This window comes from Uloborus diversus, unplaced genomic scaffold (genome assembly GCF_026930045.1).
Source record: "Uloborus diversus isolate 005 unplaced genomic scaffold, Udiv.v.3.1 scaffold_149, whole genome shotgun sequence".
Lineage (NCBI taxonomy): Eukaryota > Metazoa > Arthropoda > Arachnida > Araneae > Uloboridae > Uloborus > Uloborus diversus.
The window spans coordinates 157,752-184,089 of NW_026558198.1; the positions used below are offsets into that span (position 1 = coordinate 157,752).

The 26,338-nt window shown below is 34.7% G+C and overlaps 1 protein-coding gene across 1 annotated transcript; it reads right to left on the reverse strand.

Annotated features, from left to right (window-relative positions):
* Nucleotides 1–898: 898 nt before the first annotated feature.
* LOC129233000 (uncharacterized) lies at nt 899–24,987 on the reverse strand. Its single transcript, XM_054867080.1, has 4 exons — nt 24,932–24,987; nt 19,039–19,136; nt 9,192–9,271; nt 899–2,042 (listed from the first exon to the last, which is right to left on the reverse strand). The coding sequence occupies exons 2-4, from the start codon at nt 19,045–19,047 to the stop codon at nt 1,241–1,243; spliced, it is 891 nt and encodes a 296-aa protein (XP_054723055.1). The 5' UTR covers nt 19,048–19,136; nt 24,932–24,987; the 3' UTR covers nt 899–1,240.
* Between the last annotated feature and the right edge of the window lie 1,351 nt (nt 24,988–26,338).

Sequence of the window (26,338 nt, forward strand, 5' to 3'; positions counted from 1 at the left end):
GGGAGAAGGGGATACGCTAAAAGGCAGGGACAGTCCCTGCCACTTTTTGCAAATATGGAAAAAATATTTATTTGGCACGCAAAGGTTTTGTTTTTACCACATTTAACTCTATTCTTCAGACGATAAAATTTAGCTGCGAATATCTAATGCCTCCTTGAAACGGTCATCTATAAGTCAAATTTATACTGTTTGATTAAATCTCTTTTTCTAGTTAGTACTATAATTGCAAAACATTAGAAAGGATAGAGCAAATAATAACAGGTTCATACTGTTTCAAATTAAAGACATCAACAATTAAACAAATGATAGTCTTAAGGATTAAGGAAAACAATTATTTTGTTTCAGAATGAAAATAACTCTATTTCTTATTTAAGGCGACCAAGCCATAATCAAAGCTATGAGAGGACAGCTCCACTAGCTTCAAAAGCCCTCCGGTTAGGTACATCACAGTTAAAAGCTGCGAGGACGTTCTGCATATCTCGTTCACTCAAATAAGCTAATATGTCGTTCAGGATCGTTCCCGGCAAAGGAGGGAGACTCCCGAACAACGTTTCAAAGCATTTCAGACAGGGAGCCCTCACGATTCTCCTCCTTTCAGCCGTCTTCACTTTGAAGTCGATGAAGTCTGCATAATTGGGGAAGTCCCGCGCAAAACCACCCCCGAGCAACGCATCCCGGAACTCCGGGCTCTCCAGATAGTCGGCCACCTTCCCCACATGCCTCGCCGCAACATCGTAATAGGTGATATTGTGACTGAGCACTTTCGTCTCTTTCATTCGCCGGATCTCCGAAAAACATTCTTCCATTCTTTTCTTGCAGATCTCGACTCTACGGGCATTCCAATCCTTCCAATCCACCGAAATGTCCTTCCAGGCAATAAAAGAAATGATCATCTCAGCCATGCTATTGTCCCCGCAGTTTACGAAGGCCAACTGCAGAGGAGAACTTCCTCCCTTATCTATCGTGTGAGGATGCTCGCCGTTAAACAACAGGTTTCTCACAGTACGTTTGGATTTTCTACTCGCAGCGTAATGCAAGGCGGTCCTTCCATATTTATCCTGCAGGTGGTTTCCATCCTCAGCACCACATAAGAGTTCCGCAGTGTCCTCCCGGTGATAATCGATAGCCAAGTGGAGCGCCGTTTTGCCTTTTTTAGTCTGAAGAAGGGGATCTGTCCCTGCTGCGAGCAGCAGTTCAACAATCTCTGTGAAGCCACCTTGTGCAGCCTCGTGTAGGGCAGTCATTCCGTAGTTGTCCCGTACGTCGACCAGGTCCTTCTTGCTCGCCGAGAGAGCAATTCCTTCCCGTTCCGCCGCATTCGAAGTCGATTCCTTTCCCGAACGAAGAGTTTTCCGAAGAGGCCCCGAAGACAGAAGTTTTCTAACAATAGTTTGCATTCCAAATTTCGCAGCAAAATGCAACACAGTCCGTCCATCGTCATCCCGAAGAACGTTTCTATCGTCGGCATCGCAGATGACTTCTGCAATCTCCTTCTTCCTTGATCTAATGGCGATGTGAAGCGGAGTCCAGCCCCAGTCATCCTGAAGATGTCATTAGCCCCTGCAGCCAGCAGCATTGCCACCATCTCTGTTAAATACCCATGTTCCGCATGATACCCAAATGCCGCCTTGTGCAAGGCCGTCTTCCCGAATTCGTTCTGTATGTCTACGAGGGGCTTTCGTCCATTGGCGTCTCTTGGATTAATGTCAGTGCGAGCTGCGAGCAACACTTCGACCACTTCTAGGAACCCATACTCCACAGCCACATGTAAGGCAGTCCACCCTTCATTGTCCTGTATCTCGAGAAGAGGGTGTGTGGCTCCGAGGTGGCTGCTGGACCAAGCTGCCAGCATCATTTCAACAACTTCTGCAGATCTCCGCCCGACAGCCTCATGCAAGGCGGTCCGCCCTGCCTCATCTCGCATGCCAAGGTCTTTCGGTCCAGCCGTTGAGATTGCCAGAGTTGCGCACCGGTCACTGCATCGGACGGCGCGAAGGAGTTTCATTTCCCCAGACACATCGTGACAAGCTTCCACTCTTTTCCTAAAGACAAAATGGTTGTTTTTAGAAAGGATTGAATTCAGCTCTCTCACTTTCTTTTTTGATACAAAAGCAATTTATGAAGTTGTATGGTTGAGAAAATTAGAAAATTCCAAAAAAGAGAGGCCCCGAGGTAGAACAAAAAGGTTTCGTTCAAACCTTCGACACTAGAAAGACGACGGGGCCCCGTTGACCTTGTGCACAGATTGTTATTCAATAAATCGAACAATAATTAACTGAAAGGAAAGGAACTTTCTATAATATGACCGTATTTGATTGCTTATTTAATCATTTAGTCTTAGCCCATTAGCGCAGCCAGAAATATTTTTGGAGGGGATTTTTTGACCAAAAATACCTTCTGGAAAGGGTTTTTTGATTAAAAAATAACTTCTGGAGGTTTATTTTTTTTAAATCAAAAATTGTTTCTGAAAGGCGTTTTTTGATCAAAACAACCCTTTCATATGCATAAACTGCGGCACAAGAATTTGCATTTATGTTAAAAGCAATAGGTGAGGGTGTTTTCACCCCAAACCTGCAATCTCCCCCCGCTTTGCTGCACCACTGACTAGCCTCATAGAAGTGTAAATATTGAACCTTGTACCTAGAAGGACGAAAGGGGACATATTCGCCCCTGACGTATTTTGCATTACGAAGAGAGAAAAGTTTCCTCACTCTTGCTTACTGTAGCATGAAAAATTGTTTTATTCCTTTTAGTTTCATTTATATCTTCCTATTATTGTGGTTGCATGGAATCCAAAATGCGAAATCATAGCGACTGCCTGCACACCAAAGGGTGGGAATCTCTTTCCCAAAGAGATACAGTGGAACCTCCATACAACGAACTTCCACACATCGACATTTCCTATATATCGAAATCCCAGCAAATTTCTATGTTCATTACATAGAAATCTCTATAAACCGAAAAAAATTTCGAGACATTCGTAGATTTTGATTCAATTTCAGGCTGCTTGTCTCGTGAAAAACGAAAATTAGGGGAGAAAATTATGTTTACTAAAGGTTGCTGCGAAATTCATAAGGAATCTGGGGTTGAGGGCTGTGTAAATAGGTCGTTGTTCTGTTCTGGAGTTCTCAAATTCCCTCAAGTTTATTTCAAATCTAAGTTGTGACCAGTAACACTGTAAAACCTGTTTCAAGTTATTTCTTTTGTCTGTTGATTATCATTCCCAGTCTTTTTAGCTTCAGTAAAAATCATTCAAGTTAATATTTTTTTTAAAACTTTTCTCTCGATTACATTGTCAAAACGAAACAACCCTAATGTTCCGAATCAAGTTAATTACCGAAGAATGACGATGTATAAAGGCGCAAAAATGTAATTTTTGTAAATATTTTAATTATTAACTTTCGTTTAATCCGATGCCCTTATAAATTAGAAAATTGGGTCTCATAACATGAAAATTAGCTTTAATCTTAGTGTTTTAGGAGATTTGTACGATAAAATAAGATTGTTTCTCTAAGTCGAAATTACTATATATCGAATTTTTTTCGGCAATTTGTTACTTCGATATATGGAGGTCCGACTGTACTTACATTTTACATCTTGGCATGCACAGTGGATGCCGGTTAGTTGAACAACCAGTTAATTGAATCAACCGCTTTAATCAGGGTGTAAACCCTAAAAAAATTTTTAAAACTTCCCTCACTTTTCCAGGTTTTCCATGCCCCAAACAAAATTCTTCCATGTCATTTTTTAGAGGTTAGTTTACGTATTTTCGCTATTTTTTTAAGGGTTGACTGTGCTTATGTCACATTTTATACACCTTACGTTTATATTACTGTTTAATGTGAATTTCAATTACATCCATCCATCTTTAAAACAGACTTTGTTTCTCGGGAAACTTTTAAGCTTTCGTTTTCTGAGAAAATTTCAGATTTTTTAAGAAATTGCTTCATTAAATTGTTAAGCATCAAATACCTCTCATTATATGTATATTTTTTAGTTATTTCAAATTGCATGAATTTTTGAAGAAATTAATTTTACTAAACTGCAAAAAAGGAAAACAAATCCTTCGAAACTGGTTATCATTTTTTAAAAAATTCCAGGTTTTCTACATACAGAAGTGAATTTACCTGACATTTCCAGTACAAAAAAATTCCTTAACATTTCCATGTTTTCCAAGTGGATAGACACCCTGTTTAATGAATCAAATCGTCAAAAACAGAACAAAATCCAGCTTTATCGAATCGGCCGCTTTATGCAATCAAAACTGTTTGGAGCAAATGGGATTCATGTACGCGGCGGCCACTGTAGAGACAACATCCAGGGGCAAATCCAGGATTTTTTTCTCACTACCTATTCTTGTGAAAGTACAGTATCAATAATCTATTTTTGTGAAAGTTTTTTTTTTTTATTAGCATTGTGTTTCGGATCTTTCAAAGGCACATTCTACTTTTTGTTAAGAAAATTAGAGCAATTTAAATGGTTGTTAGAAAGGTTCAACAGTCGTTTACTATTATTTCAAACTTTTTTTTGGGGGGGGGGGGGGCAGGGCTAAGAGGTAGGGAAAATACCATTGTATCTCAGCTCAATAGGCTTTGTACTGTGTACAATTCAGGAAATTATCATCCCCCAAAACTGCGTAAATGCTATTTGGCGAAAAACAGCAAAAAATGAGTGTAATACTATGAAAAAGTTGTTACCTAAGCGATTGTTCATATAAATCACCTTAGCATTTCATTTTATGAGTAAACTGTTTTAAACAGAAAAACAAATTTTATATTTTAAAATACAGATTTTTGTACAATTTCCAACTTTTTAATATTGTTTCTAGAATGTGCGAATTTTCAAAGTTAGTTTTGTCACGCTGCTGATTTTATAACTTGATTTTTGCGAAAGTACCCATTTGAAAATAAGATTTTTGTGCAGGTACCGAAAAACGGTAGTAAAATCAGCCTGTGTTGGGCCCTGACATCACAGAGATTTTTATGCATTCGGTCCTTATTTATTCATTAGATGAGATGTATGGGGGGCTATGGACTCATTCAGGAAGAAATTCACCAAAAATTTACTGGGAAATCAGGACGAGGGCACACTGGCCCCTTCAGTCTTTTCAGGTGTACCGTCATTTTCAATCTTTCTAGCAGTGTTGCCAGATGGTCAAATCCACATTTCCCCAATTCCCTTCCAAATTTTCCCCAAACAGTGATGCTTTCTATCAAAATTCCCGAAATTCAAAAATTATTTTTTCACTAATATTTTCATAAAATGAATCGACTTCCTCTGATATTTTTGTCTCTTGAAAAAAATTTTTCTCCCCAAATAGCCAAATTTTCTTATAAAATTCTCCAACTTTTTTTTCTTCCCATTTCTGCCTTTTTTTTGTCTTTATTTTTATCTTTTTTTATCTTTACTAATAATAAAGCTGAAAGTCTTTCTCTCCGGATCTCTCTCTCTCTCTGTCATTATCTCTGTGACGTTCATAGCACCAAGACCGCTCGACTGATTTTCATGAAATTTGGCAAAGAATCAGTTTGAAGCATGGAGGTGTGCACTTCTAAGTGATTTTTCACAAATTTCATTTTGTTCTTTTTCTATTCCAATTTTAAGAACATTTTCCCGAGCAAAATTATCATAAGATGGACCACTAAGTGACCAAGTTATCATGATGTGGAACTATAACGTGGGCAAGCCAATTGGCGAGAAGTTCATCCTGCATTATTTGTAAATATACAGGGGAACCGAAATACCCTTTAATTTTCTACTACGGGCAAAGCCGTGCGGGTGTCACTAGTCATAAATACAAGCGCCTGACCGAGAGATAAGAAATAATCAAATATTTTTTCTACTCGCATTTACGACTCTGCTTCTGTATGTGCATATAAACTATGATTTTTGTATATATTTATATATATCCAAGAACATTCTTCATCACACTTATTTTTGCCTGTTTCACTTATCAACTAATAACTCACGCAAAACTATTAATGCAAATTCCGTAGCATAATATTCCACTTAATACGAAATGCGAACTCCAAAGTTGAGCAAAGCTAAACCAACGCTGTTTGAATGTAACTACCAGACGTCAAGACGCAAATTTAATCACAATTATTTTTTTCCCCGAGGTTTTATTTTTCCCCCCAGGTTTTCCCCAAGAAAAAAATTTTCCCCAACAAATTCCCCTCAAAACCCATTTTCCCAAAATTTCTCCAGAGAGCACCAGATTTCCCCGAAATGGGGAAATTACCCCCAATCTGGCAACACTGCTTTCTAGTGTTAAATGTGAATTTCTGAAGAAAAAAAAAGAAAGAAAGAAAACGCTCAGCTGAAGGGTTGATTTCCAGCCCCTCACAGGAGGCTATCGCAAACGAGTAATGTGAGATCAGAGCCAGGATTCTGTTTCAGAGGAGGAGGGGGGTGGGAGTCCTTACACTAAAAAGACTGTCACATTTGTCAGTTTTCATTAAACCGCAAATAGAGTCGACTTCATTGAAGATTATGCTGATTTTTGAGAACTATGATTAGTGATCATATAATACCGATACATGGGTATTTTTAAAGGGACAAACAACCTCAAAATTTATGCTTCATAGTAATACAAATAAAATGTGTGTGCTTAATTAGAACACAGAAATACTGATGTGTTTCTACAAACAATAGTGCTAATAATTCCTTAAAATTCAAGCAGAAAAAAAGAACAACATTGAACTAGTTACTTTCACAAGGGTTCCCAAATCCTCCCCCCCCCCAAAAAAAAATCTCAACGCCTTTTCCTTTTTTCATTTTTAGCTATCGTTTTAATTTTATTTATTTTTTAAAACAGATTGTTTTCTTGAGTATTTATTTATTTTTAGTTACTTTATCGTTATTTTATTAGAAAAGTTATGAGCTATGTCAATAACATACACACACAAAACCTAAATAAATTAATGAAATAAAATATAAACAGATAAGAAAATAAAATAAACAATTTAAAAATCAATCAATAAATAAATTTAATAAAATCAATAAATAAAAATAAATTTAAAATCCCAATGTGTGGGACTTGACTAAGATCAGGGTTCGAAATATGATATTTTTTGAAAATATCCGATAGTTTGATATCTATCGGATATTTTGATATATATCCGATATTTTCAACCAAAACAAACTCAAGTCTTCAAAATAGTAAATGCATCGTCAAATCGCTCTTTATTTTCTTATATTATTATTACAATATGTAGACTTAAAATTAAGGTTTCTTTCATTATTTATGTCTAATATTTCATTTTACATTTCCATCCATTTTAATGGAGTTCATTTAACATCTTCTATTAGCTACTTTTACAGTTGTATATGATTCAGAAATAATAATATGCATTAGTCGGTGCACAGTGTTTAGACATTTTCTTTTTTTCTGAGCAATGTTTAATATTTAATTAGGCAATTTTACTATGAATTAAAATTATTACATTACTAATAATTTTTTGAATATAAAATACAAGTAAAAAAGGAATATTATATTACTTTGCTATATTAATGATGTATAAATACATCATAAAATATAAAACATAATTTTTTGGTTATTTTTTAGAAAAATGAACAATATTAATATGATTTACGTACTTTTTTTATTGAAAATGTTGTATTTGGAAAAATAAATATAGAAAATGTCAAAATATCATTATATTTTCAAAATAAATATCGGATATACAGTAGAGAACCAATTATCCGGGAAGTTTGGGACCATCGCTATCCCGGATATCTGAATTTCCAGGTTTTCTGGATCGCTAAAAAGCGCTATTGGCCGTTTGTTTATAAAACTTAAATTACTGTAATAAATAGTAATGCAGATTAAAATAAGAAGAAAACAGTTCAGAAATGCTGTTAAATATCGAAATATTAAAAACTATTGGGAGAGTGCAAAAGTTCGTGCGGAGTTGCAATAGATGGCGTTAGAACGGGCGTAACGTGTTGTCATTAATACCACTATCTACGTAAGTCAGATCGTTGGAAAGGTGACATGTGCAGCTTTCATTCCAATCAAAATAATTTGTGCAGGTACAAACTGCTTCGAGAAAGATTACTTTTAAAATGAGTGTTGATAAAGTGCATTTACGGCATGTCATTCTTTACGAGTTTCGGAAGGGAATGAACGTTGCAGCAGCCGTAAAAAACATTCAAGACGTTTATCAAGATCAAGCACCAGCTAAACGAACTGTGGAAAAATGGTTCGCAAAATTTCGTTGCGGAGATTTTAAGCTGGAAGACGAGCCACGCTCAGGTCGACCTTCCGACATCCATGACGACGTTTTGCGTTCTTTAGTTCAGAATACTCCGCGAATTTCAACAGAGGAAGTTGCTACAGCACTTAACGTTGACCGATCAACCGCTTTTCGGCGTTTAAAAAAAATCGGATTTGATTTTAAGCTCGATGTATGGGTGCCTCATTTGTTGACCGAGAGCAACAAAATCCAGCGAATTTTTGCTGCCGTATCTTTACTCGGGCGGCGCAAAAACGAGTCGTTTTTGGATCGATTAGTGACGGGCGATGAAAAATGGGACCTGTACAACAACGTTCAGCGAAAACGCACATGGAAACAGGCAGGTGAACATGGTGACGCAATGGCAAAGGCCAGTTTGCACCCGATGAAGGTGATGCTCTGTGTTTGGTGGGATTGCAAGGGTATAATTTATTTTGAGTTTCTCCCCGCCGGCCAAACGATCGATTCGGACAAGTACAGTCGTCAATTAACTAATCTGAACCGAGAAATCAAACAGAAACGTCCGAGTTTGTCAAATCGCAAAGGCGTAGTCTTTCAACAAGATAACCCTAGACCACACGTTTCAAGACAGACGCTACGCAAACTGAACAGCCTGAAATGGGATGTCCTAACTCATCCACCGTATTCTCCTGATATCGCACCATCGGATTATCACTTATTCCGGTCATTGCAAAATCATTTAAATGGAAAAAAACTGGACTCTTTGAATGCCTTACAAAACGTCGTGTCTTCGTTCTTCCAATCTAAACCACGCAGTTTTTATGATCGAGGCATCCGTATGCTGCCAGAACGTTGGAAGAAGATTATAGACAACGATGGAAAATATATCATCGATTGAATAAAGAGTTTTACTTGCCTAATCACTGTATGACTTTCGTTCACAAACTCCGCACGAACGCGATACTTTACGAGGATTCATCGGCAGATATTTACCTGGGAGGTTCTTTCTCCGAATCTTCGGATTGCCGTTTCGACGTTGACGGCAGCTCGCGATTCGCTCCACAGCCATCTCCCTGGAAAAAAGAGAGCTCTTAGGACAGACAACGTGGCTCACAAATCAAACCCTAGTCGAAGGGGTAGTCGGAAAAGGACAGTTCCTTTCGCTGTAATAGAGAGTTGCCCTTTCTTGGGCGGAGGATGTGTCAGTGTTGCCAGATTGGGGGAATTTTCCCCATTTTGGGGAAATCTGGTGCTCTCTGGGGAAATTCTGGGGAAATGGGTTTTTTGAGGGGAATTCTTTGGGGAAATTTTTTTTTCTTGGGGAATCCTGGGGAAAAAGATGTTTTTTTCATATTTAAATTCCCATCAAGAAGTAGTTACATTGTTTGTATCAAACAGCGTTGGTTTTGCTCTGGTCAACTTTATGGAATTCGCATTATGTGGAATATTATGCTACGGAAATCGCATTAATGTTCTGCGTGAGTAACTAGTTGATACGGTAAAAATAAGTGTGATTCTTGGATAAATATATACAAAAATCATAGTTTAAATGTACATACAGAAGAAGTCGCAAATGGAGCCCACAAAAACTTCTACGTGTTCTGCACGAAATGTCTTCTTGTATAGCCAATTATAGTAGGTATCTGCAGGGGCACAACCAGGGGGGGAGCACAGGGCCTGTGCCCCCCCCCCCAGAACGCAAATTTGAACAATTATCAAAAATAATCTTTTTTTTTATTCGAACGAAGATGGACGCGCTTTGAGAAAACGAAGTGGTTCTGAAGTAAGCAGGGATTGTAGACAATAAGACAATTTTATAAGTGTACATATGCAATGTGGGAATTTAGGACTCATCAAGTGTAAGTGATTTTATTGACTATTTTTTTGTATTTTTAAGTGATTTCATGCCATTTTAAGGTGTTCCTTTTTTTTTCTTTCCTAGAATGATTTTAAAAATGTGAATAGTTTAGAGCTTTTGGTGATAAAAATTCGTGTGCATTTTGATTTATTTCATTAATATAATAAATGAAGTAATAACAAGTATTGATTTCCATTTATTAATTTGAACATCTTACCGCCCTACTGTTGTTTCAAGTACTTTAAAGTTTACTCTTAACGTGATTTCAATTCTGGCATAAGACCAATTCATGTTTTTGCAACAGTTTTTGAATAAATTGCAAAACTTACACAATTTTAAGGAATTTTACTAAATAATATTAATACAAATACAAAAGTGACGACCAGCAACAGGCTCTCGGCCCAGCTAGACTGGTCCTAGTCAGTTTACAATCCCCAGTGAAGATCAATGGCCCTCTTAAAACTATCTACTCCCTCGCTCATGACCACCTCTTCCGGTAAGCTGTTCCCAGGTTCCACTACCCTGCTAAAATGATAATTTTTTCCTAACGTAGATGTTAACCTGAGATTTAAATACAGTCGACGCTCGATATAACGACCATCTCCGTCCCAGAGAAAAAGGTCTTTATAACGAGTGGTCGTTATAAGAAGTATAATTTTAAAAAATATACACAGTCATCATGCATGCCCTGTTGTTCCATAAAGAAATGGTACTTTTCAAACATTCCAGTTAAATGCCCAAATTATTTTTATCATAGGAATTTTTAGAAAAATCGTGTGCAAAATACTATGACAGGATATTAAAGAACTTTTTAAGTAGAAAATATAGAAAGGAAAATGTTACACACTTACAAATCTGCTACCACTACACTTTATGAAGATAAAACCAGAAACAGACGTTTGCCTTTTTAGCAGACGTGATTTTTGCAAAACATTACTTTCCGTTTCAGATATAGGTGATAAATTGTGTTTTTTTTTTTTTTTTGCCTTTCAAAGAAACATTTAGGAATCTGGAAATTTCTCGATTTTTCCTCCCATTATTTCTCTGTGCTAGTTGTGGTGAATGGTAATCTCTCCCCCCCCCTCTCAAAGTTGGATTTGACATACATTGAAAACTTCAGGCAGATGTCCGTAAACAATAAACAAGGTCATTTCAAGCTACAAATTTGTTTTATTGGAAAGAACACCAGAAATAGCGTCCGCTGAATTCGGTCGTTGTATTGGATTAGACGATACAGAACGGTCGTTATAACGAAGGCGAATTAACGTAGAGTTCATAGGAACAAAGTTGGGACTTTTACCACTGGTCGTTATAATGGGACGGTCTTTATAATGTGTGGTCGTTATACTGAGCGTCGACTGTAGCTTAAAACAGTGACCCCTCGTCCTGTTTTCAGTGCTGAACTTCGGCCCCGTAACATCTTTCATTTTAGTAAATTTAAACAACTGAATCACGTCCCCGCGATCTCTTCTTTGCTCAAGACTGTACATTTTAAGCCTTCTAAGCCTGGAATCGTAGTCCAAATGAGAAAGTCCATTTATTAGTCTTGTAGCCCCCCTTTGAGCCCTTTCCAATACATTCATATCTTTGTTAAAATAAGGAGACCAAAACTGAACAGCCTACTCCAAATGAGGTCTTACCAAACTTCTATATAACGGCAGAAGAACTTCTTTAGATTCATTTGAAATAGATCTATTGATAAACCGAAGCATCTTATTATTGGCTTTGTTACTAGCAAAGCTGCACTGTTGGCTAAACTTTAAATCCTGACTTATTAAGACCCCCAGATCAGTAACTTTGTCTGCCTGACTAATGACTGAACCTTGCAAATAATAATAACTTGTACACATATATAGTAATAATAATAAATATGTATTGATGTAAAGAGAGAGAGAGTGCTGATAGAGTGCTGTGAAAAAAAAATTGTGCCCCCCTCCCCTAAAAGTATTTTCTGGTTGCGCCCCTGGGTATCTGTCGATCCTTGTACCGTAAAAATGAAGCTGTGAGTAATGAACGAGGAAAATTGTCGCTAAAAAAGAATTCAACCAAATGTGTATCTTGATGGTGGGTAGCGAATCATGTGCTGGTTCACAAAATACCTCACTGTCAGTCTTAGAATGGGAAATTACTGACTTTATACATTACTAGCAGTACCTGCACAGCGATGCCTGTGCTGAAAATGTAATGGAAGTCCGTTGAATAAAAAAAAAAATTGACGCTCCCTCCCCCTCTGATGTAAAACGATCATTTTTCTTTGTATAAAATGCGTACACACCTTTTCAAAGAAAGAAAAACCTATTAAAGTTTGTTTGGAATTTAAAACTTTTCGACAAATCATTAAATTAGATTTACAGTTGTTTTAAAACTCTATTTAGCCAGTGAAGTGGTTTTTATTTCAATTTAAAATATTTCGCCAAATAAACAAAAAAGACATCAAATAATATCTTTCAAATGTAAAAATAGTTCCGCAACTCCTATTGTTTATGGCCAAACTCGCCCAGCAACCACGCTCTTATAATCTGTCTAACGAAAAAAACAAAAAAAGCAAAAAAAAAAAAAATCCAGTGGAACATTTAAAAATTGTCAGAAAATAAGAAGAAAAGGTTGTACATTGCACTCGGATAAAAACAAAAAAAATATATCAAAACTCGGAAAAATATCAAAACTTTCTTTTCTTCCAAAACAAATTCGCAATACAATGAACTGATTTTATACATTATTGATATCGTTGCTACAGTATTTACTCAGAATCAAATATTTTTAGTAGGTTTTCACTCCAAAGAAACTGAAATGCTTCGGCATTTAAAAATGTACGGGTTTTTAGTCATTATCTTTGACAGTAAAATTTTTTTTTAGAATGGAATGGATTATGTTAGAGGACCAGGGGCTTCTAATAGGGCAAGAGGATCTGTAATAAGTTATAGTGCATCGAATAACAAGAATAAAGTATTAATAATGAACATTAAAGGATAAATTGATTACAGAATACCTTTAAATAATTTAGAGATTCATTTTTATTTTAAATCTCATAATAGTTTTTATTTAAACAAGCAGTTCTTGTGGGTGGTTGTATATATACATATTGTAACAAAGTCTGTAAATAGTAATTATTTTTGTGATTAATGTGTTGTAATCTAGCTAAATTTGGCGTTTATTTCATTTTTTTTATCTAAAATTATCTTAGTAATGTAACCCGTAAATAGCTTTTTTTGATGTACATACCACCCCATAACATTCGGCTGAAGTATACGGATCCCCTCATTTCTGAAGATAAAAATTTGTGAATGGAATAAAAAGAAAATATGAGATGGTCGTAGAACGGTCTGCGATTTTCGGGAACATTCGAGAGCACTCTTCGGGGTTTTATAAATAGCCATGCGGCAAGTTCGAAGTCAGTCTCGTTTTAGTTTTTGCTTGTGAATCCTGCAGCGGCACGCTGGTTGTTTTGTGAAGCCCTTCAGCTGTATTTTTGCGTATTTTGATGTAAATACGTGTTTGACCATTGAGTGGTGTCAATCGATATTTGCCTAATCGCTATGGTTAATTTAGCAGTTGTTAACGATATTTCTTGTATATAGTTGTAAATAAATCTCCTGCGTTTTCTCAAGAACTGTGTCGTCATTTCAAGAAAGTTCGAAGCTGCATCAACTCTTAACAATATATATATACAGCAATTTCGGATTTAATTGTAGTTATTCTCATTCATCTACATCAGTGTTTTTTCTGTAAAAATGCAAATTAAAAAAATCATTTCATAATGCTGACTTTGCTTAGGTTAAGCCCTGAAAGAAACTAGCATAGCACAGACGATTTGCAACCCTTGAGATGAAAATGAGTGTCCCTATAAAATTTTAAACTTGCTCAGGGTTGCCAGGTTTGGTTGTTATCAGGCTTTTTATGGCTAATTTCAACCACACTCAACTGAGGGTGAAAAATTCAATTGCAGATATTCGGCTTTTTTTTAAAGCGAAACCATTATTTGACTGTTGCACTTTATTCTATTTATTCATTTTCTTTTTTATATTTTAAATAGTTTTTCTTACTTTTTTAATCCCACATCTGCAAGACACAATATACAAACTATATATCTAATACTCTATACAAATGTCTTGACACGGCAAGAAAAAAAAACGATTGAATTAAAGTCTCAAGTTTTCGGTTGTTTTTAACTATTTGCCTCCCCTAAGCAACACCTCACATTTCGCTTTTTTTGAAGTAAAGTAGCTCGTATGATCATAATTATCGTGAAAAACTTTCGGTGAATTCATTTCTCCTCGCTTTCTCCGTTTAAATATTTCCAGCCTGATAAGACTATTAAACAGTCAGGCAGACATACTGTGAATAATATTACAGGAAAAAGTTTGCTTTCAAATATCATGTGAGAATAACGGAATTTTTATAAAAATATAAACACTTTTCATGATGCACTGAAAAGGACAAAATAACTTTCCTGGGTCGGAAAGAACAATTTAAGTATACCTGTAGTTTTCAATTATTCCGAGGAAAAGATTTCACAAACGAAGAAAACTGCGGCTCAAGTCAAATTCAGAATTTCTCTCTTATATAACTAACTAGTTTTCAATCATAAATTTGAGTGTTGAAACACGCATATTTTCCTTAATGGGAAAGTTTGGTTTGAAATGTCCCTTTCCAGAACTGTTTTTTGAAAACCATGGTTAAAATTCATTGTAAAGGCCTCGTTTTAATTTCTTACAAACATTTTACTTGTACGCAAACAGAAGATGGCAACAATTTTTTTAAAAATCATTCATAGTTTTCCGATGTTTTGCCGGAGCATCGCGTCATTTTGACATTTTATCCTGCATTTGTTTTGTATCACAAAGCCAAAACTTGAACGATACAAAAATTTTGTCTATTTGTGTGTGCGTGTGTATTACTGTATTGAGAAAATGAGTGGTTGGTGGATTTTTTTTAATCAGTGATCATCGTCTACAGCGCTCTATTCCTCTTTGTGTCAAAGATCTCATCCCCGCAAACTTACAGCGCATTCGTTATTTTTCAATTAACAATCAAATTGTTCACTATAAAATATTTATATGGCCGAACAACGTTTGCTGGGTCAGCTACTGATCAATAAAATTTTATTTTGTTCATATACAGTCAGGGTTGGCAAGTTTCTGCCGAGGTGGTTAAAACCACTGGTAGAAACCGGTTAAAACCGGCATGGCAAAAACCACTTTCTGCCACATTTGTGGCAGAAACTGACGAAAACTCACAAAATGAAAAATTAATTCTTTAAATACAACAGAAAATGCATGGAAAAAATAATTAATTGTTAAGCACTGTAATTTTATTGCAAAATTATCACAATTCAAAATCAAATGTTACATTGTTGGGACCCTGCAATTGCGTCTTCGAAATCTAAACTAAACTTCTAAAATCTAAACAGGTTCTCAATTTACTACGCACAAATGAGAAACTTAGGAATATTCTTGAAACAGAAGAGCTAGCAGACAATGCATCAAGAAGCAAACAATGTTAGTGAAACTTTCATCTATTGTATTACTGGTCCACCATGTAGTAACTGGGGTTGTGGTAAAAATTTGACTAGAAAAATAAGTTTTGAGTAATGGGGCCAATTTGTTTTGCAAAGCTGTGACATTAGGTACAAAATTCTAGGCAAGTAAAATTCTGGCACTTTCTTCTTGAAGCACATGACATTATAATTTCAATCACAAACAATTTAGAGGAAGCATATAAATGAGCAAATTACAATCAGTAATGCCCGTTTAATTCTGTATGTCCCTCCTCTTTTCTAAGCTCTCCCGTATGATTTTTTATCCTTTATTAAATTAATCCAAATACTATGAGCCTCTGTAATTGGAAAGTTCACTTTCTGAACTAAATCAAGGGCACTAGCATTGGATTTTATTTTTTAAAATGATGAAATGATGTTTAATTTTTTAGTTGACTTAAACAAATATCATTTGCTAATTACTTGAGTCATTAAAGACACTTTTAAGTTTTTGCCCGTTTCTGCCGCTTTTTACCGGTTATAACCAGTTTCTGCCACTAGCACGGCAAAAAGTAGTTTCTGCCGGCAGAAAGCCAACCCTGTATACAGTAGGCGCCGCTTAATGTGATCACGGTTAATGTTATCATTCGCTTAATGTTATCAGGATCACGAAGTCCCGGAACACTTGTACGTTAACCCACGTTTTAAAACTCGCATATTGTAATCGGCGTCTTCATTTATTGTTATCACTTTTTCATAAACTTTCAATCTTTTCCCCGTTTTTGTTCCTCAATTAACAGAAATACATAAGCAAACCCTGACGAGACTAACATTCTGTGTAGAATTTTGTGGTTTTCAATCACTGGGAATGAAGCTGCAGAAAGTTCGCCCCCAGTGACCACAAACTCCCCCTAAGAAAACTTTCTTTTGCACCCAAAAAAATTCAGTCGCTGGACATGGCATTGATGTAGGACCTCTATTGTTGCCATTACTTCGTAAACTATTAAAGAATTGTGTCGAGATTGAGAACAAAGCAAAGTTAAATTAAAATTTAAACAACAAACAAAACCATGCTGGAAAAGATAGAAAAGCTGAATGTGCTTTGAAACTGGTTTACGAATGTCGGGGGAAACGGTCATGTTTTACTTCTCTATTTACTATGTGATTAAAAATTGCATAATTTAGCTTTAACTTTTTATAATTCAGATACTTTCATTCTGTTAATTTAATAATTTGTAATTTGAAACTGCATTCAGTTGACTCATTGTGATTTGAATTTGAGGTTGCCAAAATAAATGCATCGTAATTGGAAAAAAATCATTATTTTGTGTCTCCTGGATTCTTTTCGGTTATTGTTATCGGTCGGTTATTGTTATCGAATTATATTTGTCCCAACGTGATCACATTAAGCGGCGCCTACTGTATTTTGATGATTTTTGTTACAATACTTTATTTAAATGAGGGGGTGCCACTTTACGTACGTAAAAGATATAAATGCTAAAAATGATGTAGCTATTAAATTTAGAAGGTAAAAAATGTGATGGGAACACTACATTACCCCTGCTAAATATTTTATGTCTTTTACTAACTCAAAAGCACAGATGCTACACATTCGAATATACGCACCCCTTAACTTAATATTTTTTGACACCTTTAAAATATGTTATATAAGAGTTTGAGACTTTCAAATTCAAAAAATTTGGATGTTCTTGTGTGTTTTATGTATTCAAAATCTGGAGGAAAACACTGTATTGCTTTGAAAGAAATGATATTCGTAGTAGCTACAGTAAAAATAAATACTGCAGATAAAGCAGGATTTGAGAGCTGTACAATTCTTCAAAAAGTTATAATTTAAACATTCAACAAAGAATGTGGTGAAAAGAAATTTTTAAAACAGTTTTGAAAAATTCAGAGGAGGTTCAAACCCTAAAAACCCGCCCCCAAAATGTGGCCTTGAAACTATTACATAATATTACATGATATAATAAACCATATTCTAAATACATTCTACATTTTTTCCTATTTTTAATAATGAATGAATTACTTAGATACAATCGAAAGCTCTATTTTATGTCCTCCGAATTTACGTTTTTCCTGCATTTAAAGAATTTTCATCAAATCCCATCAAAAGATTTCCCACGATTTTTGTTTTTCAACCCAGTCCTTCGAGAATCGTAAAATCGAGTTTTCACTTACATAATTTTTAGAAATATTTCTAAAACAACTATCGTAAACATTAGATATCGTGATATTTTCAAAATAAATATTGGATACATGTCATCCTATTAAATGCAGTTGGCTCTCTGTTTAACGACTTTCAAGGGACCACAAAAAATTGTCCTTAAGTAGAAAGCGTCCATAAATAGAATGCTTTTAACACTACAGTGGGCCATTTGGGACCGTGAAAAGCCGTCGTTAAATAGAGAAAGTCGTTAAGTGGAGCGCTGTGAAACAGAGAGCCAACTGTATCAAGGTACATATCAACTGATACATAATTGAGAACCCGGGTTTGCATACAAAAATGTGGAATGTGACGTAGAAAAGAAATCAAACAGTTTGTGTTCAAATTGAAAATGTAAAGGAGGAAAAAAAAGGTTGATAAACTGGAATTCAATTTTCAGCAAGTGTCACTTCAACGAGTCTCCACACACACAAAACTTAGGGTTCATTTCAAAATACTTTTCAACGTCATTTTCTTTCCTGCTCTGAAGAAGCCCACGTTCTATTCAAGATAATATCTGCACCCCAGAGCCAGACTGAACTAACAGGGGCCGATCCAGGACTTTTTTCTCCGCCACCTATTTTTGTGAAAGTATCGCATCATTCTATTTTTGTGAAAGTTTTTTTTTTCTCAGCATTGCTTTTGTGAAATTTTAGACGCATCCTAAATTTTGTAACAGAAGTAGTGGAACAAGTGAAATTTTAGTTCGAAAACTGTAAATGTCAGCTAGTATTATTTTTAACTTAAGAAGTTCTAAAAATATCATCGTACTTTCAGCTTAATGGTCTATGTACTGTGTACAATATAGGAAATTATGAGAAAACGGTTCCTCAAAACAGATGTTTAAAAGATTGCGATAGTATTGCTTTGGAGTGAAACGGCTAAAAATTAGTTAAAATATTACAAAAAGGTTTCTCTTTAAGCAATTGTTCATATAAACCTGCTTATAATTTTATTTTATGAGTATATTTTGTTTTAAACAGAGAAACAAATTTTATTTTAAAATGCGAATTTTTGTGAATTTTTCGACGTTTTTGTGAAGCTCGGTATCGAGCCACGTGAACGTCATTCTTTTCAAAAAACTCGTTTTCAATTTTTTACCAGGTTTAAAAGAGCGCACGCCCCATCCTTTGTATGAGCCAGAAAAAGTTTTTCCTCTTTCCTGTAAAATGACCATAACGTGACTCACGTCCTTCTGAGGTGCAGACATTCCAAAACATTGGGTTACCATGGCGTCAGTTCTGTTTTTAAAAGAAAAAATTCAAACAAAAGTAGTTTCACTTACAGAGTTCATCTTTCCTCGATTTTATTTCCTCACTCTTTCCCAGAAGTAATTAAATATCTTCTTTGGTTTTTACTTCCCAGTGCCTGCAATTGCAGTTCCTGTAATTAGAATCAAAAGATTCAGCATAGGTTATGTATTCAAACAGATTTTAAACAATATGCATTATCCTATTCGCAAACATTTCAAAAATAAATTCCTCCCAAATCGAACATTTTAACTGAACAGCACATGATGAGGATGTACTTACTCATCCTCTTTCTGGCCTGCCAAGTGACTACATGCTTGGCGAGTATGCTTTTGATAAGCCATATCAGGTTATCTTTCCTTCTAGGAGTGACTGGAGGGATGTTACCTTATCTCATGGTAAAGATTGCACTCTCTGGTACACCGATGGATCTAAGATGAATGAAAGGACTGGGGCTGGGGCTTTTTGTCCCGGCGATGGTATTGAATATTCCTGTCCTCTGGGCAAGTTTACTTCTGTTTTTCAGGCTGAAATTTACGCTATCCTGGTGTGTTGTGGTATTTGCCTGAGTCGTGGCTATAGAGACCGTTGTGTTCATATATGCTCTGATAGTCAGGCTGCCTTAAACGCACTCAAGAAGGATGTTATGACATCCCACATCGTTTGGGAGTGCTATAATTTGCTCTGCAATCTTGCAAAGCTGAACAAGGTTACCCTTTGCTGGGTACCTGGACACTCTGGAGTGCAGGGAAATGAAAAGGCCGACTATCTTGCTCGGAATGGTTCTGATATCCCTTTTGTTGGCCCTGAGCCAGCAATTGGGATTTCGAAAAATCTTATTAGAACTGCTGTTTTTGATATTTTTGGTAAAAAACAGTATAATAACTGGCGCAACCTTGATGGACAGCGGCAGGCGAAAGAACTTAATAGAGGTTGCCCTAGTATTAGGGCAAAGGAGCTCTTAAGTCTGAACCGCAACAGCATCAGAAGAGCTATTGGCCTCCTTACTGGTCACTGTACTTTGAAGCGGCATCTTACTATTATGGGCGTGTCTGATGACCCAATTTGTAGAGGCTGTCGCTTTCATGAGGAAACTGTTGCACATATTCTGTGTGATTGTGAGACTTTTTCTGCCTATAGGTTTGAACACCTTGGCCGCCACTTACTTGATCCTTGGGAAATCTATGACATTCCCGTTAAATGCCTGCTAATCTTTGCTACGGCCACTGGTCTTTTTTAAGATTTTTGTTTGGGGTTTAGTACAATAGACCTCTGGTCGCAGTGCTTGGCTCTGCTGAGCCCCCCTCTCTTTCATTTCATTTCATTCAAACAGATTTTAAACAATATACATAATCCTATTTGCAAACATTTCAAAAATAAATTCCTCCCAAATCGAACATTTTAACTAAACAGCACACAAAAGTTTCATATCGGGGAGTCCGAGATTTAAATCGTAAACAAATTGCGCAAATGGCACCGACCGCTGCAGAAAGGCAAAAAAGGAGGCAAGATAAAATAAAAAACAAAGGAAAATATGAAGATTACAGAAATTAAAACAAAGTAAAGCTAAAAAGAGCAGAGGCTGAAAAAAAAATTAATTCATTCATAAAAACCTAACTAAATTACCAAAGTTAGTTCAGAATAAAGCTAGAAAGAGAAAAATAGAATAAGAGTAGGAAAAAATAGAGAGCATTGAGAAGTTCTGGATTTCAAGTAACAGTTGCATTATCCCCCTTAAAAATAAAACCTCGTTAATTTCTGTTAGTCCAGGGATTCTCAACCTGTGGGCGGTCACCTCCAAGGGGGTCGCGACATTACCCCCACATTCAAAAATATGTCATTGCATAGTTGAAAAATTCAAATACATAGGGAGAAATAGAGTAGCATCAATTCTCGAACGTAATGCCGAATCAAAACCCTTGTGCCTAAAACTATTTCTTGAGAAACTATGTTTTGTGAGAAAATAGCAAAAACAGAACAAAATGTGTCAAAATTATTTTTTTGACCATTTAATATTTAGTAAGTCACCGCCCTATAGCCAGGGCTAAGGCAGAAATACATGAAATACACCGACAGCTCAGTCGATTCCAGCCGAGGACAACAGTTTCGTGCTTATTAGCACCGAACCATCGTTTCGGTCACTCGTCTGGTCAGTGCTAATTCTATATCAGCTACCAGTGTGTTTCGCACTCTTGGCTCCCTTGAGAGGTTTTCCATCTCCAGCTCAGTCACTTTCCTATGCCGGGCTGATGAGTGCTAATAAGCACGAAACTGCAGTCCTCGGCTGGAATTGACTGAGCTGGCGATGTATTTCATGTATTTCTGCTTTAGCCCTGGCTAATGGGCGGTAATTTACTGAATGAAATTTATCCAACGTGACCAATTCAAGTATGAATATATATAACTTATTTATGCAGCTGATTTTAATCTAGTTAAGTAAAAATTAAATTTTTCATTAAAAATTTCAATTTGTATACAGGAGGGGTTTTTTTCCCCATAAATCAATTTTTTTGACATTTATGCATGTGTGCAAAATAAAGTGTTCTAAATAAAAATTTAAAAAAATCGACTTAAACGCAATAAATTACAATTTTTTCTCATTACAGAACGTATTATATTAATAATATGAACTAAAAAAAAATAGTACAAGTTTTATTATGTAACTGTTTAGTCATCAACTTCTTGTTCTTTAATCCATGATTTGAAAAAAAAAAATCCTTAAAACATCATGTAAATATTATTTGCAAAAACTTTTTAAAAAATGAAGCTTTTTTTTTTTTTTGCACTTAAATATTGCACATTTAATAACATTCCTTTGTTACAAATGGAACTAAAATTACTTGTCTTGGTAGCGTTGTGAATTTCCCTTTATCATACGTAGCCAACTGTTACATAAGGAAGTTTTTATGTAATAGTTATTGGCAATTTTTTTAAGTAAGATTTTGGAGAAAAATATTGTCAAATACAAATTAATTAAACCTCATTAAAAGCTATATTTATGCAATGTGAATATTGCAGTAAATACGGATTGATTACATTAAAAACCACCCATCCCGTCCTAAACCAGTTTCGGACAGTCCAAAAACCAACCCCGGTTAAGTTGACCAATACCCCCCAAAGCAGAATACTTGACGATGTTCTGCAACATAAAATCATTTGACCACAATTGTTCTGCAAGTACTTCAAGCATTGCATACACAAGCAAATCAACGTGATCTTTTCCACAAATCGGGAGCCCTAAATCAAAATCCTTTCATACAGTTTTTTTTTTTTTCAGTTTTTATAGCTTCACCGCTGCTATGCATTTCTGTAGAACCTAAACCGATTGAAATTCTAGAAAAATATTTTACATGCTGTCTAAAATGCATAAAAAGAGCAAAGATACAAAATTTTCTAAAAATCTGAGCCCAGGTGTCAAACCACGTTCTTTTGTTTTACATGGCATAAAAGATAAATTAAAATAATGTTAATAAATAAATAAAATACTGAAATTATAAGTAAAACGAGACGAATTAGGGTAGCAAATAATGAAACACTTCAAAACATTCTAAATAACTGAAATATTTTCAGGATGCAAAAAGATTGAATTCTCAAACAAGACACGCAATTTTCGTCGATGGACGTTGGCATGTATCCAAAACATACGTTTATGGAGGCAATTGCAGCGGATGAAGGTCGATTGAGAAAAGAAAGAGAGAACCAAAAACGCTAGAAAAATCAGAATCTTTTCAGATTTAAAATATGAAATTTCTGCAGAAGCTGCAGATTTTCTACAAGTATTTTCCAGCTCAAGATAGAACTTTGCACAAATTCTGCAGATTTCTCTAAGCTCAAAGTAAATCTTAAGTTCTTGAAGATGACTTATAGAATTCAACATTTTTTGCGAGTTTTCCGCCGAATTGTTGTAATTTCCTAGACTTTTAGATTTTCTTCTAATTTAAAGAAATCTACAGAATTTGTGCAAAATTTTATCTTGAGTTGGAAGATATTTGCAGAAAAACTGTAGTTATTTACTGCAGAAGTTTCACCGAAATCTGTAGAATTTCTGCAGAAAATTTGTCTGAGTTTTTCTCTCACATTTGAGCAGAATTGTTCTGCAGCTCAGGCATCTGTTCTGAGACGTACGTCGCAAATTTAGTAGTATTCTGCTTTGGGGCCAATACCAATTGAACAAGATTTGTGAAAACTTTTGAGCTTGTCCCAATTAATCAGCACAGAACTGCATACATATGATTACATTATACATTTTACAATCTACTTTTATTTTTGATTCAACAGAAAATTAATTATTAAATATCGTAACAACAAAAAAAAATTATTTTTGAATTCATTATAAAAAAATATTAGCACACATAAAAAAGAAGAAAAAACTGATGGCTGAAGTAATGTTATAATTTTTTTATTTTAATTTTATGTTTTTCTTTAATTTTCCATAATTTTGAATACATTAACTATGTATACAACATTGCAACAACAACTTCTTTTATGTGTTGATACTTTTCTCCTTAACCATTAGTGCTTTTAGATAACTTTTTAATTTTCATTGCATTAAATGGCTACTCATAATTAAAAAATAAATTATAAGTGCTCCTAAATTAGTCTGCTGACCACAGACTACCCTTAATATTTTCAAGTTTAGTTTGCATAATGTAATTTTATAAACAATAGTGTGATAATCGGATCAAAAATTGGAATGAAATTTAAAAATTATTTGAGAAAATAATTTCTCTTAAGTGGAGAAAAATAAATAGCCTCTCAGCAATGAACTTACAACTATTTCTAAAGTCAAAATAACAGAAAACATATGATCGAGAAATCGGCAGAATCCAAAATAATAATTGTGACTCGCCGATTAATCAGCACATTTACTTATCGGGGCATCCGTACTTAAAATAAGTTTTCAGGACTTTGAACGAAAATATCGGATTTTCCATATCTGAAATTTGTTTTTCCCCCTATGACTTTCCAGGATTTACATGACGCATACAAACCCTGAGCAGAGCTTACAATGCTACAAAATTTAAAAAAGAAGAAATTTTGAACAGCTAATCACCTTTGTGGCTACTACAGGAGCCCAAACAGAGGGAGGAACACAATATTGCAACTAAAATTACAAGACTGAATTTTGCAGCACGGTACAAACGTCATCTGGTCACTGGTCCACTACAAAATTTTACAGCTCTAAACACTTTTACTGGTCCATTTTATATCCTGGTATAAAATAATGAAAAATTAAGAGTATGACCGAAAACAGTGTCACCGAATATTTGGTTTGGTTTAATACAAACCAAATTCCGAAACCAAACAGTTACAACTATTCGACAATAAACAAACACATATTTTCCCATGCAACAGAAGAAAGTTATAGAAAAGTACCAAAGTACAAAAATTATGATCAATGTAGATTAAATCCAATTCACTCAAACATTAAATTTAAATTATGTTGCTTTTGACATCATCTCAAATATTATGACACATTAAACTCACTTAAAGTTTTACACCGTATGAAACATGAATTATTTTTTAAAAACAATCAAAAAACTAATCATTGTAATGAAAGTTAAGCGATGATAAACTGTAGTATATTACTAAATATTCGATATTTGGCAAAATACGGCGTTTGGTGCATCTCTAATACGAATATCAATAAATGCTGTTTAACTTATAGTTTCGAACTAAAATGCTAAGTGATTCCATTATTTTATGAAAATGAAATGAGAAAAACTCAGAGACAGAATAAGATACCGACGGAGCCAGTCTTTTGTTTAAAATGGCGCCGCTTCTTTTGTTCGAAGTGACGAGAAACAGACAGAAATCCCAAGTCATTTTTGTAAAGAGTTCTTATAATTCTACCTGCGTAGAAACAACAGATGTAGAACATGAAATAAATTTCCAATTTGGGGGGAGGGAATAATTATAAAATTGTACCTTTAAAAATCGCAGTAGATTCACCTTTGGCAGCTAAAAAGCACACGTTTGGTTAGAGACCGAAAGATTTTGAAAGCGTCAGGGTGAAATAGTGCAATATTTTCGCTTTTCTACTTGATTTTCTTATCGTTCATGCTGCCATCTAGTGGATAAATGTATGAATATCGATCAATAATTATTATAAAAATAAGGTTGCAAAGCCCTATTAATGGAGGCCCTCCTTCTTTCTTTTTTTTAGTATTCATTTATTCTTTATAATTAGCAAAAATATAAATATTCGAATAATTAAAAAGGCTAATAATTTTGTTTACGGTGGAAAAAAATGAAAAAATACTTTTTCATTTACATGCATGATTTTACATTAGATGGTGCAATCTTATAAAGGAAAGAGAAGAAGAATGCATTATTTTTGGCTACTCTTGGTATAAATGGGTGAATAAATAAATTTTCAAATTCAGTAATATTTTAACATGATAAAATTCAAATCGTCTGAAATTGTTAGTAATAGTAAAATTATTCAAATAGACAAGAATAAGGTAGAGCATTATTAAAGTTTTTTTTTTTCATTTGCGTTATTCTGAATAAGTAAGTATATTGCGCATTCACATGAAATAGACTTAATGTATGTAATAGCTACGATTCATGAAAACAGTAATTTAAAATTGGACGAAAAAATTGCAGACATTGAACGTTCTTGGGAATTGGTATTTGATATATTTTGGAGGATGTAAAATTAATCTTCTGAACAAAAAAGTTCATGTAACCTCAACTGATGAAAGTATTCAGTCAATTTCACTAAAAAGTATTTTAGAAATGAAAAAAAAAAGCATTAATAGAATTATTTTCTTTCTATTCATTTACTTTTTACAATTAGCATTCATATGAATTAATGACAGGTGAAAAATAACTTCTTACAATAGAAAAAAAGTTATTAAATTAGTTTGTTGATAATCATATTTTTAAAAAATGAAAATGGTGCTGAAAAATGTCTGTTAATTAAAAGTGAACAACGAAAATTTTTGAATGAAAAAAAAAATTCAAATTCGTTTACAGCAAATTTAGTGATGAATATATCAGTTAAAAATATGAGTTTAAGTTTTACATCAACTACAGACAAAAGCACTCAAATATTTTACTGTGCAAGACTCTCATATGTGAAACCCATTTTCTATGTTGAAGTTCTATATGCAAATAGTTTGTGATAATGATAAAGGTTAGAAATGACTACTTAACATCAGGGATTGTGATTTTTTAACTTTTTTTAAATCAAAAAATTCGGATTTTTTTATTTAGATTTTTTTTCAGTCTTGAAACATTTGTAGATATCAATTATCATTATTGATCTTTTAGTGCAAGTCCAGACGCATAGTTCATAGTAAATTTTTATCATAAAATGTTTGTACATTG